General features: G+C 46.2%; 1 protein-coding gene across 2 annotated transcripts in view; it reads left to right on the top strand.

Moving 5' to 3' along the window:
- SLC14A2 (solute carrier family 14 member 2) overlaps positions 1-14913 on the top strand; it is a 66757-nt gene extending 51844 nt beyond the window's left edge. For both annotated transcript variants that reach the window (XM_005697163.3, XM_013974430.2), the window contains 7 exons: positions 34-223; positions 537-665; positions 1536-1728; positions 4614-4761; positions 5381-5515; positions 6566-6615; positions 13415-14913. In XM_005697163.3, the coding sequence (XP_005697220.2) occupies positions 34-223; positions 537-665; positions 1536-1728; positions 4614-4761; positions 5381-5515; positions 6566-6615; positions 13415-13615 (1046 nt within the window). In that variant the 3' untranslated portion in view covers positions 13616-14913. The remainder of the gene's footprint in view (positions 1-33; positions 224-536; positions 666-1535; positions 1729-4613; positions 4762-5380; positions 5516-6565; positions 6616-13414) is intronic.

The raw sequence follows: 15572 nt of genomic DNA on the forward strand, positions 1-15572 counted from the left end.
CTTGACTGACTCCCTGACCCATTCCATTTTCAGACAAATCCCCGGTGTTCCAGTTCCTCGACTGGGTGCTCCGGGGCACGTCCCAGGTGATGTTTGTGAACAACCCCCTCAGCGGCACCCTCATCGTCCTCGGCCTCTTCATCCAGAACCCCTGGTGGGCCATCTCAGGCTGCCTGGGCACCGTAGTGTCCACCCTGACAGCCCTCATCCTGAGTCAGGACAAGTGAGTCCCAGGAAACCCAGGGTCCCGGCATGAGACCAGAGGTAGCTCCCTGAGGGGACCCTCCACCAGCTTCCCATCCTCACTGCTTGGCTCACAGCTCAGAAACTCCTCAGAAAAGTCACTCATAACTAAAACAACCATCCCCTGGTTACAAAACTGCATGTTGTCCAGGGGACAGTGAAGAGTTGATGATCGGAAAGTGTGTGTGGTGAGGCTCCAGCTGAGAAAAGCCTGGCTCAGGAGGACAATCAGGGGGGCCATGCCCTGCTTTAGGCTGCAGGGGAACCCCCCTTCAGTAGCCCTCCCCCCCTAGGTCCGCCATTGCAGCTGGACTTCACGGCTATAACGGGGTGCTGGTGGGGCTGCTGATGGCCGTTTTCTCAGACAAAGGCGACTACTTCTGGTGGCTTCTGCTCCCGGTCATCGTGATGTCCATGACTTGGTAAGTTTGCTTCTGAGGCTGTGGGTGCAGATAAAGGGCTTCCTACCTTTCTACCTAACTCTGTGACCCTCTAAACAGGAGTTCAAAGCAGCATTTCCTTAGAAATATCATCACATCAGAAATACCGTCTAAAAGTAATTACTGACATTGTACAGTGATAGCCCGTCTGTGCTGCATGTTGTCCAGGGGACAGTGAAGGGTTTCATTAGCTATGTTCCTTTACTCTTCTTTTTTGAGATCTTAAAGAGCCCCTGGCCCTACCCAACCAGAGCACAGAGAAGGGAACTGAGGTCCACAGAGGGTTTAGAGCCATGGGGTCCTGTCACTCTCCAGAAAACTTCTCATCCCTCCTGCCCAGTGCTGCCCTGTCCTCGGACCCCATGCCCCAACCAGGACAACCTCCCAGGGTGGACTGCAGGCCCAGGCACTGCCCAGAGCCCTCAGGGGGCCAGACCCCAGCTCCTCCCTCCCCTGCAGAAACCAAAGGTTACTCCTGCCAGGATTGCCCTCAGCTCCTCCGCAAACATTTGTTGAATGCATGAATGGGTTTCCCCTTCGCTGGTCTGTTCTCTCTGCTCACTCTTCCAGAGGGAGCCCTAAGGCCCTTCAAGGAAGTTCTGTGACTCCCTTGCCTTAGGACTTTCCCCAAAGACCTGCTTCTGAAGCTGAGTCTGGGCACCCACCCTGTTGCTGTGTGGGGCGGAGGAAGGAGGCCCAGGAAGGGGGCTGCCCAGAGCCAGTCAGGCTGGGAGAGGGAGCCAACCAGCTGTTTTTCCCCCAAGAAGGCTCAGGGAGCCCGCTTGTCCCACTCAGTCTAGCGCCAGGGCCAGAGGGCATCATGAACAGCATCTCCTATACTTCTGCCATCAGCCCCATCCTCTCCAGTGCCCTGGGCACCATCTTCAGCAAGTGGGACCTCCCGGTCTTCACACTGCCCTTCAACATCGCTGTGACCCTGTACCTGGCGGCCACGGGCCACTACAACCTCTTCTTCCCCACGACGCTGCTGCAGCCGGTCTCCTCCGTGCCCAACATCACCTGGTCAGAGATCCAAGTGCCCTTGGTAGGTATTGTGGAAGGTGGAAAGGCAGCGCCTACCCGCACTCAGTGTTAAAGTGGCATTTAGTTAATTTGCATGTCAGAAACATCCAGTTATATTAATACCTATTACTGATTATTCAGTGCAAGGCACTCTACCTACAACATCACATTAGCCACAAGCTTTTGCTTTTCTCTTTTTAAGAGCTAAAAGGGCCATTTCTGGCTCTACTCTGTCCTGTCAGAGCCTGAGAGAGAGACCAAGGCCGGGTTAAGAGACTGCCTGAGGTCATGCAGCTAATGAGTGAGGGGTAAAGTCAAAAGAAGCCTCCTGACTTCTAGATTTGGGTTCTTTTATCTTTTTTTGTTGTTTTGTTTTTGAGCCTTTTTGAGCCTTTACTCCAGTTCAATCCAAGCTACGTCGTGTTTTTCTTCTCATTCAATGTCTTTGAATCATTGATGACATGCACACCACACTGCCGTCTGTTGGCTGGAGAAGTCTCTGCTCCAGGCTGGGGAGCGGGTTCCCCTTGCTCTCTGGGGCATCACCGACTTTAAAGCACAGGTGTTCCTCTACTAAGAAACATCTAACAGAGCTTTTAAAGCTTTTGGTAAGCATTCTGTATATAATGCTGGCCTCTGGAAGTCTGCCAAGATAGATTGAGGAAAAAAAAAAAAAAACTACACTAAAAGCTTTAAGGCAGCCTGGAGAAACGTGCCCATCAGCCTTCTTTCTTAAACTGGGCACATTTTCTCTGAGGTCCTCTACTCTGTTACACTAAATGACTCTGCGGACTAGCGCTCACTCTGAAATTTGTTATTAGCAGTCTATCATCTAACCGCAAAGCCACCTGGGCTTGTTGAAGGGACTTTGTGTCAGAAATAATGGTGCCAAGTTTCTCTGACAGTTCATGGAGACAGCAGGATGGCATGGAAGAGAGAGCCCTGCATTTGCCCAAGACGTATTACCTAGGAAGAGACATGTTCACATTAGCCCCATGCTTGTTGATGTTCGTGTGTGTGTGTGTGTGTGTGTGTGTGTGTGTGTGTGTACCTTCGTGAGCCAAAGGTGAGAAATGGGCCATGTTGGCAGCTCAGACCCTCACACTTTCCTTTCACAATATTCGCCCAATCAGTATCTTTTCAAGTCAAAACAGCTCTAACTGGCATGGCTAAGGGGGATGATGGTAGAAAGGGAAAGTTTGAGATACTTTGCAAACTCCAAACCACAGTTTCCATAGAAAAGATAACTAGGAATTTTGTGGGGAAAAAAATTAAATGGAAAATACTGTACAAATACTTTGGAACCCCCAAAGTTCCAGGAAAGACAAATTCAATGCTTGGTGATTATTCTTTGAGACATGCTCTTCCGGCTAATTTTGAATGTATTATGATGATCGTGAGAATGTCTTGTCATTTTGACAGTCATAATTAGAGCCTCGAGTTTGGGGAAACAGTGGTTGATGTTAGAGAGAGGGTCTAGGCCTCCCAAGGATTTTGAGGCTCCGCAAGCTCCCCTGCTCTTTGGTGATGGGAGAGCCTGCTGGAGGCTGCAGCTGGCTGGGGACCAGATAGCCCAGCCACTGCCTCTGTCCAGAACTCTGCCTGGCCCACTGTCCCCTGCATAGCAATGTCCGAGTCCTGTCCTGTTCTCTGTCCTAGGTTAAGGGGGGACTGAGCCCAGAGGGTTGCCCACTAGACCACTGCAATCCTGTCTGGATGTGCGGTGAGGGCCCTACCGCCACAAGACCTCCCTCCTCAGCACCCAAGGAGGAGGCCTCGGAGGACATGGGAAGACCTGTTTCACCAAGAAATATAAACAAGGGGAGGATGAACCCAGTGCCCCCCAGCAGGCCCGGAGCCCCTCCCACGTTTTCCTAGCTCAAGTCCCTCTGGCCAAGCTTCGAAACACAGACCCAGTCTCAGCCACTGCAGAAGCTTATGTGCCCAGGATCTTTTCCCAAACTTCAGGGCACGTGTGCAAGTGCCCACAAGGCACTGGACTCTGGACTTCCTTTCTCATTCATAGACACTCACTGAGACACACGGAGGCTTGACACGTCGGGGCCCTCCCCCATCAGCCACCACGTGATGGCTTTACCACCAAAACCTGCACATGCCAGGGCACCACCTGCCCAGGGGCTCCTCTGTGGATACAAGTCTAGCTGCTCATCCAGACGACCACACCAATACGACCACAGCCCAGACATGCTGTTCTTGAAAACACAAGGAACCATCTTCCCATCTAATATTTGGCCTTCTAGGCATGTTTTTAGCTAAAAAAACAAACAAACAAACAAACAGACAAAAAACAGATGTTACAAGAGTTTTTCAATCCCAACTCTGATTAGCCATCTAGTAATTTTCTAATGAACAACACCCTGATTTTTTTCTAAACCCAAGTCCAATTGCTCATCACTCAAAAGCCAATTCTCAAGAGACAAGCATTGGTAGGAAAGGAAATTTTGCTTTATTTCGGAGGCCTTTTAAAGGAGAGTTTCAGGCTTGTCGGGCTTGCCAGGTAGTGCAGCAGTAAGGAATCTACCTGCCAGTGAAGGAGACCCAAGAGACATGGGTTTGATCCTTAGGTTTGGGAAGATCCCCTGGTGTAAGAAACGGCAGCTCACTCCAGTATTCTTGCCTGGAAAATTCCATGGACAGAGGAGCCTGGGAGTTTAGTGCCTTACACTCATGCTTCTAAATAAAGGAAACAACATTTTAACCCTTTACTGTTCTTATAACTCAAGATTAAAACAATAAATCTTGTATTCCTTATAGAGTGAAATTATTTGAAAATATCTTGGTACACTGTTGCAAAATGTTAGTATGGAGGGTTTGGCACCAAATATTTTCCTGTTCAAGTTGTCTCTTTTGCCTTCGTAACTGCATGTGATCCTGTTGGACCTGCAGCTTTTGAGAGCCATCCCTGTTGGAATCGGCCAAGTGTACGGCTGCGATAACCCCTGGACTGGAGGCATTTTCCTCATAGCTTTGTTCATATCATCGCCTCTTATTTGCTTGCACGCTGCAATTGGATCCGCCATTGGGATGTTAGCAGGTTAGTGCCGTTATTAATTAACTTAATTAATGGACCTTATGAATGGGCCCCTTATTAATGGGCTGCAAGAATGTTGTGCCTGGGGCCAGCTCCAAAGAAAATGCTGACGTGTGTCTTCTTGCTCCACCTGCTTGTTCCTGTAAACTCTCTTCCTTCCACATCACCTGGTCTTAGCATTTTGGGTGCTGCATCTTCCTGCTTTGCTGAGCAAACCCCATCCTCGAGAAAAGCTCTGGTCACTTACACCTCTGGATAAACTAAAAGCTTGGGAGGAGCTTGTTCCAGGCGTGTTTATATTGTAAGCCTTATCTCTAATCATGATAAGAAGCTTGTTCTCCACGAGAACATTCAGGTTGATACCTTAATCCTCCTTCTTCTGGCACTGCTCAATCAAACTTCAGATCATTACTCAAAAGAGTCTCGTACCCATCCCAGCTGAACCACTGATATGCATGTGACTCTAAAGCCATTTGTCTCCTTTAGATGTTTTCCCACTGAATAGTCAGGAGTCCTTTTCATAAATACTTCGGGGGCACTGATAACTGTCTGAGTTGAAGACGGTGGGGGACTTCAGGGCCCACTCGACCCCACACAGCACTCAGCCTGTCTTCTCCCCCAGCTCTCACTCTCGCAACGCCCTTTGACTCCATCTACTTCGGACTGTGTGGCTTCAACAGCTCGCTGGCCTGCATCGCCATAGGAGGCATGTTCTACGTTATCACCTGGCAGACGCACCTCCTCGCCATCGCCTGCGGTGGGTACCGCCAGCAGAGTTCTCTATCCACCTCAAATGACACCAGCCTCTATGCCCACAGGGAAACCACCCTGCAAAACTTTTGCTGAGCCTCCAAAGATAAATGGGAGGATTTGTTTGCTTGATAAAGGGATTTTTATTTTAACTATTTTGAATAGTCCTTTAGTGATTAGTACATTTAAAACTATTTTCACTGAATGCAAAGTGTTCAGCACACGAAGACAGAGTTTTTGACGGAGGTTGTTCATTTGTTGTCTGTGATTGCTGCTTTCCAGGCTGGTGATTGAAGCAACTCTTGTGTAAATTAATCCTTATATGGAGAATTGGGTGATTTACATCAGATACAGCAGTTAACCTTAAACACCCAAACATTGACCATAGGACCTTCAAATAGTGCTTGTAGGTGTGTAGTCGGGGTATTCAGTGCCTCTCTAATAAAGGTTTGCTGTTGTTAATATCCTAGGAACCATTGGGATGTTTTTAGTGGAGAAATTGAGGGTTCAGAAGCAAATCCCAATTACTGTGGCCCATTTTCATAGACCCTGACCTCCCACCAGCTCTTGGGTCTCCCCAGTGGCAAGCCTGGCGATGCCCTCAAAAAGCAAAGCCCAGATGACAAGGCAGCAAGCATATTTGGTCTTCCTCAAGCTTACAGAATGCTGTTCCTCCCTGGAAACCCATATTATGTTAACAACTTGTGATGAAATATCCCAGCAGGGAGTTCTGGGATTCACACGCCTTGGCTGTATAGTAAAACGTTCATTTATGGTTTATGCTGCTAAATGTTCCTTTGCTAGAATGCAAGGTGGTAGGACCCAAGAGAACTGTAACAGCTAAATTCTGGTCCTTTTTAACAAAGTTCATCTGCTGTCTTAGTTATGCCGGCATTTGCGTGGAATTTAACACTTTTCAAAGCTGCCAAGCAATGGAAATGTAACTCAATTTTTTTTTAACCCAAGAGATAGCATTTGTGGCATAAAATATATGGGGAGAGAATGTATAAACTTGAGGCACTGCTGGTTTCCTGACAATTTCTTTGTTCTCTTGCAGCACTGTTTACAGCCTACCTGGGTACCGCCCTGGCTAACATGTTGTCCGTGGTGAGTCAACAGGGCTAAGGACATGCCTCACACCATCCCCCATGTTCTCTTGGCTCCCCAAGGCCCTCTTCCAAGAGCCCCTCCCCAATCCCTCCCTCTTGTCTCAAATCATTTGCATTGTGTAGATCCTCCACCGTGGGTGGCTAGGATGATTATGCAGATCTATCAGATACGGGGAAAAAATTAAGCCACCTCACCCAGATTCTGCAATCCCTGCAAGACTACATCTGAAATACTGAAAAGGTAGATTCTTTATCCACTGAGCCATCAGGGAAGCTCTTCATCTCTTTAAATATGTGAACTTAAGGAGCAGTGATGCAACAAGAGACTGACCCAGACTTGCCCGTGAGTGTCCAGGAGCCTCAGCAGAGGAGTGGGTCGGCGGTGGCCTGCTGCAACGCTGGGGACACTGAGTGCAGCAGAGCACGCATGGGACCTTCTGAAGGAGGTCGCCGTTATCTTCATGACCTCCACCATAGTTTGGCCTCAGTCAAGCAACTGGGAGGGGACACAGCCCCACCCATCAACAGAAAATTGGATTAAAGATTTACTGAACATGGCCCCTCCCATTAGAACAAGACCCAGTTTCCCCCTCAGTCAGTCTCTCCCATAAGAGCCTTCCATAAGTCTCTTATCCTTCTCCTTCAGAGGGCAGACAATGGAAAACAAAATCACAGAAAACTAACCAATCTGATCACAGAGGACCCCAGCCTTGTCTAACTCAATGAAACTATGAGCCATGTAAGGCCACCCAAGAAGGACAGGTCATGGTGGAAAGTTCTGACAAAATGTGGTCCACCGGAAAAGGGAAACACAAACCACTTCAGTATTCTTGCCTTGAGAACCCCATGAACAGTATGAAACGGCAAAAAGATAGGATACTGAAAGATGAACTCCCCAGGTTGGTAGGTGCCCAATATACTACCGGAGAAGAGTAGAGAAATAACTCTAGAAAGAATGAAGAGACAGAGCCAAAGCAAAAACAACACCCAGTTGTGGATGTGACTGGTGATGGAAGTCCAATGCTGTAAAGAACAATATTGCATAAGAACCTGGAACGTTAGGTCCATGAATCAAGGCAAATTGGAAGTGGTCAAAGAGGAGATAGCAAGAGTGAACATCAATGTTTTAGGAATCAGTGAACTAAAATGGACTGCAATGGGTGAATTTAACTCAGATAACCATTATATCTACTACTGTGGCAAAAATCCCTTAGAAAAAATGGAGTAGCCATCATAGTCAACAAAAGAGTCTGAAATGCAGTTCTTGGATGAATTCTCAAAAACAACAGAATGATCTCTGTTCATTTCCATTCAACTGATGGTTTGAAGGCAAACCATTCAATTTCACAGTAATCCAAGCCTATACCATAACCAGTAATGCTGAAGAAGCTGAAGTTGAATGGTTCTGTAAAGACCTACAAGATCTTCTAGAACTAACACGCAAAAAAAAGTGTCCTTTTTATTATAGCAGACTAGAATGTAAAAGTAGGAAGTCAAGAGATACCTGGAGTAACAGGCAAATTTGGCCTTGGAGTACAAAATGAAGCAGGTCAAAGGCTAACAGAGTTTTGCCAAGAGAACGCACTGGTCATACCAAGCACCCTCTTCCAACAACACAAGAGAAGACTCTACACAGGGACATCACCAGATGGTCAACACCGAAATCAGATTGATTATATTCTTTGCAGCCAAAGATGAAGAAACTATACAGTCAGCAAAAACAAGACCAGGAGTTGACTGTGGCCCAGATCGTGAACTCTTTATTGCCAAATTCAGACTGAAATTGAAGAAAATATGGAAAACCACTAGACCATTCTGGTATGACCTAAATCAAATCCCTTACAGTTATACAGTGGAAGTGACAAATAGATTCAAGGGATTAGATCTAATAGAGTGCCTGAAGAACTATGGATGGAAGTTCATGACATTGTACAGGAGGCAGTGATCAAGACCTTCACCAAGAAAAAGACATGCAAAAAGGCAAAATATTTGTCTGATGAGCCCTTACAAATAGCTGAGAAAAGAAAGATGCAAAAGGCAAAGGAGAAAAAAAAGATATACCCATTTGAATGTAGAGTTCCAAAGAATAGCAAGAAGAGATAAGAAAGCCTCCTCAGTGATCAATGCAAAGAAATAGAGGAAAACAATAAAATGGAAAAGACTAGAGAGCTCTTCAAGAAAATTCGAGATACCAAGGGAATATTTCATGCAAAAATGGGCTCGATAAAGGACAGAAATGGTATGTACCTTACAGAAGCAGAAGATGCTAAGTAAAGGTGGCAAGAATACACAGAAGAACTATACAAAAAAGATCTTCAGGACCCAGATAACCATGATGGTGTGACCACTCACCTAGAGCCAGACATCCTGGAATGCGAAGTCAAGGATGCCTGAGGAAGCATCACTACGAACAAAGCTAGTGGAGGTGATGGAATTCCAGTTGAGCTATTTCAAATCCTAAAATATAATGCTGTGAAAGTGCCGCACTCAGTATTCCAGCAAATTTGGAAAACTCAGCAGTGGCCACAGGACTGGAAAAAGTCAGTTTTCACTCCAATCCCAAAGAAAGGCAATGGCAAAGAATGTTCAAACTACCACACAATTGCACTCATCTCACACAGTAGCAAAGTAATGCTCAAAATTCTCCAAGCCAGGCTTCAACAATATGTGAACCATGAACTTCCAGATGTTCAAGCTGAATTTAGAAAAGGCAAAGGAACCAGAAGTCAACTTGCCAACATCCGTTGGATCATCGATAAAGCAAGAGAGTTCCAGAAAAACATCTATTTCTGCTTAATTGACTATGCCAAAGCCTTTGACTGTGTGGATCACAATAAACTGTGCAAAATTCTAAAGAAATGGGAATACCAGGCCATCTGACCTGCCTCTTGAGAAATCTGTATGCAGGTCAGGAAGTAACAGTTAGAATTGGACATGGAACAACAGACTGGTTCCAAATCAGGAAAGGAGTACGTCAAGGCTGTATATTATCACCCTGCTTATTTAACTTACATGCAGAGTATATCATGAGAAACTCTGGACTGGATGAAGCACAAGCTGGAATCAAGACTGCCAGGAGAATATCAATAACCTCAGATATGCAGATGACACCACCCTTATGCCAGACAGTGAAGAAGAACTAAAGAGCCTCTTGATGAAAGTGAAAGAGGAGAGTGAAAAAGTTGGCTTAAAAATCAACATTCAGAAAACTAAGATCATGGCATCTGGTCCCATCACTTCATGGCAAATAGGAAAACAGTGGAAACAGTCACAAACTTTATTGTTTGGGGCTAAAAACAAAATCATTACAGATGGTGACTGCAGCCAAGAAATTAAAAGATGCTTGCTCCTTGGAAGGAAAGTTATGACCAACCTAGACAGCTTATTAAAAACTAGAGCATTACTTTGCTGACAAAGGTCCATCTAGTCAAAACTATGGTTTTTCCAGTAGTCATGTATGGGTGTGATAGTTGGACTATAAAGAAAGTTGAGCACCAAAGAATTGATGCTTTTGAACTGTGTTGGAGAAGACTCTTGAGAGTCCCTTGGACTGAAAGGAGATCCAACTAGTCCATCCTAAAGGAAATCAGTCCTGAATATTCATTGGAAGGACTGATGCTGAAGCTGAAACTCCAATACTCTGGCCACCTGATGCGAAGAACTGACCCATTGGAAAAGACCCTGATGCTGGGAAAGATTGAAGGCAGGAGGAGAGGAGGCGACAGGTGATGAGATGGTTGGATGGCACATTGACTCTGTGGACATGAGTTTGAGTAAGCTCCAGGAGTTGGAATGACAGGGAAGCCTGATGTGCTGCAGTCCATGGGGTCACAAACAGTCAGACACGACTGAGCGATTGAACTGAACTGAACTGAACTGTCTCAAATGACACTTTACTCAGCATCTACTAGATAGAAGGAGCCGGGCCTCAAAAGTGGAAATGTCCACATTAGTCCATCAGATCCTGTGGTCAGGGGGCAGGCAGGCCTCCTTAGAGAAGGACAGTGTGAAGAGCACGATCTTATAAATCAGACTCATATTTTGTAAATTTCTTGTAAGTCAAGCTCCTCCACAACTAATTTTAAAACGTGTTTATTTAATTTTTCCCCTATGTTTCTGGATCAACACCCAGTTAACTTGTGGGCCAGTGTTACATCTTTGTTCATCCCACAGCAACTACTGGGTCTGGTGTCATGAGGCAAGGTTTCTGGGATGACAGGGAGCCAAGTCCAAGAGAAGCCAGAGCTGGTGGTTGAGCACTTGCGTGGCAGTCTGAGAACCTTTGTTTGTCTCAGCACAGATGTAGGTGGCCTGTGAAGTCCAGGGGAGCCATATGGCCAGCCCCAGCCCCATATACACAGGAGGGGCCCAGGCCCCATTGCAGAGCACATGGAGCTCAGCCTACAGTTGATGCCTCCCCCTCCATAAGCACTGAAGGCTCATCACAGGCAACCAGAAAAAGTCCTGATGGTCCTACAGGTGAGGGTGGAGATGGGAATTTCACTAACATCTGTTTAAATCTCTCCTCCACCCTCAGTGACATTGGGTGGTTTGGACATAGCATAGGAAGGAAATTTTTAAGCAATAGAACTGACCTTCCCTGATACCATCCTGTGTACCCTGCTGGATTAAGTCCCTTCTCTGGGCCCATCACATTTTGTGTGCATATCTGCTGTGACGCTTGACATATGACGTATAACATTTGACATATGACAAAGTCCACCGTGACAAGTCTAGTACACACCAGTCCTCCTCCACCTTCAGCCCCTGTGCCCCTTCAGAACAGGGGCCTGACTGTACTCCTATCTTTATCTCTAGTGCCTGTTACAGGCTCAGCTCATAGTAGGTGCTCAAGAAATGCAGAATGAATGAAACTCTAAGGTAGTGAGCCCCTGCCATGGGGTATATTAGAGCTGGGGCTGACTAGCCAATCACCAGAAACAGGATGAAGCCTGGCGTCTGAGGCTGCTGTCTGCTCCAGGCTTTTCCATCTCTTCTTGCCCCCATCCTTTCACCTAATTGTCCATCCAATAGCTATGTGTCCTTCCTCAGACCAGATACTGGAAATGATGCAAACAAGAGGCTTTGGCTCCTGATTGCTTGTGGTCAATGGCCCTTTCCTCTATGTCCAGAGAAGTTACAGGTTACACCACTCAATCTAGACATTTTTCGAAACAAAATCATGTTTACTTTCTGTGTGCATACTATGTTTAAGACACTGTGGCTGCCCACTCTCAGGGATACAAAAAATGCAGGCTATTAATTCACACTGAAGGAATTCCCAGTCTCCTTGAGGAACAGGGTATAAAAGTGTTGAATGACATTTATGAGACTGTTCATGCCTCCACAGAGGAGAGCACAATTTTGAGGAGCTGCACAATTTTGCTTTCTAATCAGCCTCGGCAGGTGCAGCCCCCTAACTTCACAGGGCTGCCCTCTGCTGGACGACAGTGACCACAAATGAAGACCATTTATTGAGCGCTTAGTATGCACAAGGCACCAACTCTTTGAGTAGATAGCTTTATGCCTATTTTCTTATTGAGGAAATAGTTTTCAGAAAGAGGAAATGGCTCCCACAAAGGTGACTGGAGCTGAGATTTGGAGCTGGGTCTGTGGAATTCCCAGCCCACATCCTTCCCACTGTAGGACTTGAAACACCCCCACACAGCCTTAGCAGGGCTTTGGAAAGACTCACAGAGTGGAAATCATCAGTTGTGGGTATTCCTTAAGGGTGGTGTGAGGCTGTCATTGATCCTTAAGTCCCACCCAACAGGGCCATCTTTGAACATGCACACACACCTGGCCTCATTCCTCCAAAGGCATTCCCTGAGGTTTTTACTGCTTATGATAAAAGGGTGTGTGGAGGAGAAGGGGCATTGGTTTGATTTGCTTCATAGTTGGATTTTCAGGCTCTTTGCTAAAAAGCTATTGAGGTTATCCCAAATGAAGAATGAAGAGGGGTATTTAAAAGCCTCAGGGCATTTTAAGGAATAAAAACCCGAGGAACATCAGGAGAGAGGCTGTTGGGGATGGGCGCACTCTTGAAGGAGGCTCAGCCCCTCTTGGTCTTAGCTCCCTGGGACTCAGAGGTGACATCTCTGCCTCTCTCCATATGACTACTCTGTCCCTCTGTCTCTCTGGAATGGGTTTCTTCTGCTGCACACAGGCCCCCAAATATCCACCCAGCACTGGCAGGCTCTCGAGTTTTTCCTGATCAAGAGCCTCTGAACACAGTCTCTGTGTCTCTTAGTTCAGACTCTCAAGAGGGAGATTCTAGTCCCAGATTGTCTGCCTAAGGGAAGCTGTATTTGGGCTATGTGTTTATCTCTAGTCCAAGCAGATATGAACAAAGAGAAAAAGGTTTTGAACAACAACAAAATAAAAATGGCTGCCAATGCTGTTCCTTCAACAGGGGCTTGGAGAGGTGAGGAGAAGGTGAGGAATGGCCACAAGTCCTGTAGTCAGGAGGCAGAGCCTGGCCAGACACCCAAGAAAAGATGTGTCTTCTACACAGAGGCATGTTATAAGAGGGTTCTGGTAGGTTCTGCATTTTGAAGAATATGTGCTTGTCAGTGCAGACTCACACACACACACACACACACACACACACACACACACACACACATACACACCAGCACAATTTGATTTATATTGATCATGAATTAAGTACTATTGCAATCAATGCCCACGAAACCTCCCCTTTTGCATCCAGGACAGTGGCTGGTTGAGAAAGGCTGATGAAATGAGCACGGGCATCTGATGTAACCAAGACTCCTCTTGTGTTCCCCTCCCCCCAGTTTGGATTACCACCCTGCACCTGGCCCTTCTGCCTCTCCGCCCTCACCTTCCTGCTCCTGACGACCAACAACCCCGCCATCTACAAGCTCCCACTCAGCAGAGTCACCTACCCAGAGGCCAACCGCATCTACTACCTATCCCAGGAGAAAAACAGAAGAGCATCGACCATCACAAAGTACCAGGCCTACGATGTCTCCTAAGTTGCCCTTTCCAATACATGTCCCTGTAAATTCAGCCTTTGGCAGGGTGTCCAGGTTCCCAAGCTGAAAGCCACTTAAGCTCTCCTTCTGTCTGTTCTGTGATTCTGCCCCCAAGCAAGCCTACACCCTAGTTATTCCCAAGAACAGGGAAATATGTGTGCAGTCACTATTCAGGAAGTTCTCTGTTCCAAGATGCACAATATTTGTCAATAATATGGTTACTTTCAACTTTATACCTATAGCTCACTCCATAAGAGCTCCCTTTGAGGAGAAGCTTCCCTCTTCTGCATAATAAACCACATCCCTAAGGACAACTCACCAGGAAGGGGACAGAGATGGGTGACATTGTCATCAGTCATTTAGTGCAGTGATGTACAGTATCAGGAAATTAGCCAACAAGGCCAAGGGCGGATCTGCCTCCAGCTCTGCCACGAGTGAACTCCAACCACTTGAGTGGGTCCATTCCCCTTCTCAGCTCCAGTCTCTTACTGGTTTCATGACGGAGAGGGGCCCTGCAGTCCCTTCCACCTCAGAAGTATTGATTCTTCTCTTTCCTTTAAACTGACAGATCAACATAACCAATAAATAATGACTTTAAGTTAAGTGAAAGATGAAAGGGCTACCAGGAGAAGCGGCAGGACAATTTTAATGTTGTGTGGAGATTTATTCTCAAGTCATGCGATGTTCTGGAGGAGGAAATGGCAACCCACCCCAGTATTCTTGCCTGGAAAATTTCATGGACAGAGAAGCCTGGAGGGCTACAGTCCAAAGGGTTGCAAAGAGTCGGACACGACTGAGTGTCTGAGCACACAGGAACACATGTGATGTTCTCTGACTTGGGGTTATAACCTAAGTTCACTGGAAATGACAACACGCCATCCTTTGCATCACAAATGTTACTAGGAATGTCATCAAATGAAAAGTGATCTTTCTCAACATTTAAATCATATTTTAAACAAATGTGTTTCCTTTTAGAATATTCATAAGCACACTCATTAAATGATTAAGCTTGCAATTTGGTGTGGGTTTTCTTAAAAATGAGGCTCACCTACCTTGTCCACACAGTGCTCATTTGAGGGGTTTTCTATGATCAAACGTATATTTGAAAAGTATATATCCTGAGGATGAACAAATAAGATACACTCTTACCTTTTCCCACAGGATCACTTGTCACACATTGTGTCTTAACAATGAGAAAGAAACAGCTATGTATTCATTGTAATGACTATATTATATAAAGTGCAAAGCAATAAAAGTCCTCCTCTCTAGAAAAAGAGATGAGGATAGGTTGAAAGTGATCAGAAGATTTGATTTGCTTATAAAGGGAAGTATACAGAAATGACAGAAGTCATTGTTTTCTATTTGAGTTGAAATTCTGGTTATTACAACTCATCCCATTTTTTAGGGTATAGTCTTGCACCCTAAAATCCAGCGCCGCTTGAACAACTCTTTGTTATTCAGTTGCTCTGGTTGTAACATGGAGCTCCTAAAACACAGGACCCCTCTGTGGAAAGGCATGTGGCTCAGCCTTCCCACCCATCCCCTCCAAGAACAGGGATGATCTTACAGTGCCCGTGTCCTCCATCCTTCCAGGATAGCATGAGGGGGTGACCTAAGGCAGAAGATGAAGGAAGGAAGCGAGGTGTAGGGGACAAACTCTTTATAAATCTAATATTTAGCAAAAGCTGGTGTCTGCGTTTATTTTTCTCTCTTTATCTTTCCTGTGTCAGCCCTAGGATCCCAGTCCTCTTCCACCAGCCCAAGAATCCTGGGCTGCCTACCTCTCTTCCCGATTATATCTAACCAATTATAGCTTCTCCAGGAAAATGGTGCACCTCTGGAAACAAATGCCCACATAGGAAATGGAAGCAAGTCACACTCCAGAGGCTACCTCTGAGTTTGTGGTCGCACCTGGAGGCCAAAGAGGTCTCAGGCTCTATTTTCCTGACCAGGGAGT

The sequence above is a fragment of the Capra hircus genome, chromosome 24 (assembly GCF_001704415.2).
Source record: "Capra hircus breed San Clemente chromosome 24, ASM170441v1, whole genome shotgun sequence".
Taxonomy (NCBI): domain Eukaryota; kingdom Metazoa; phylum Chordata; class Mammalia; order Artiodactyla; family Bovidae; genus Capra; species Capra hircus.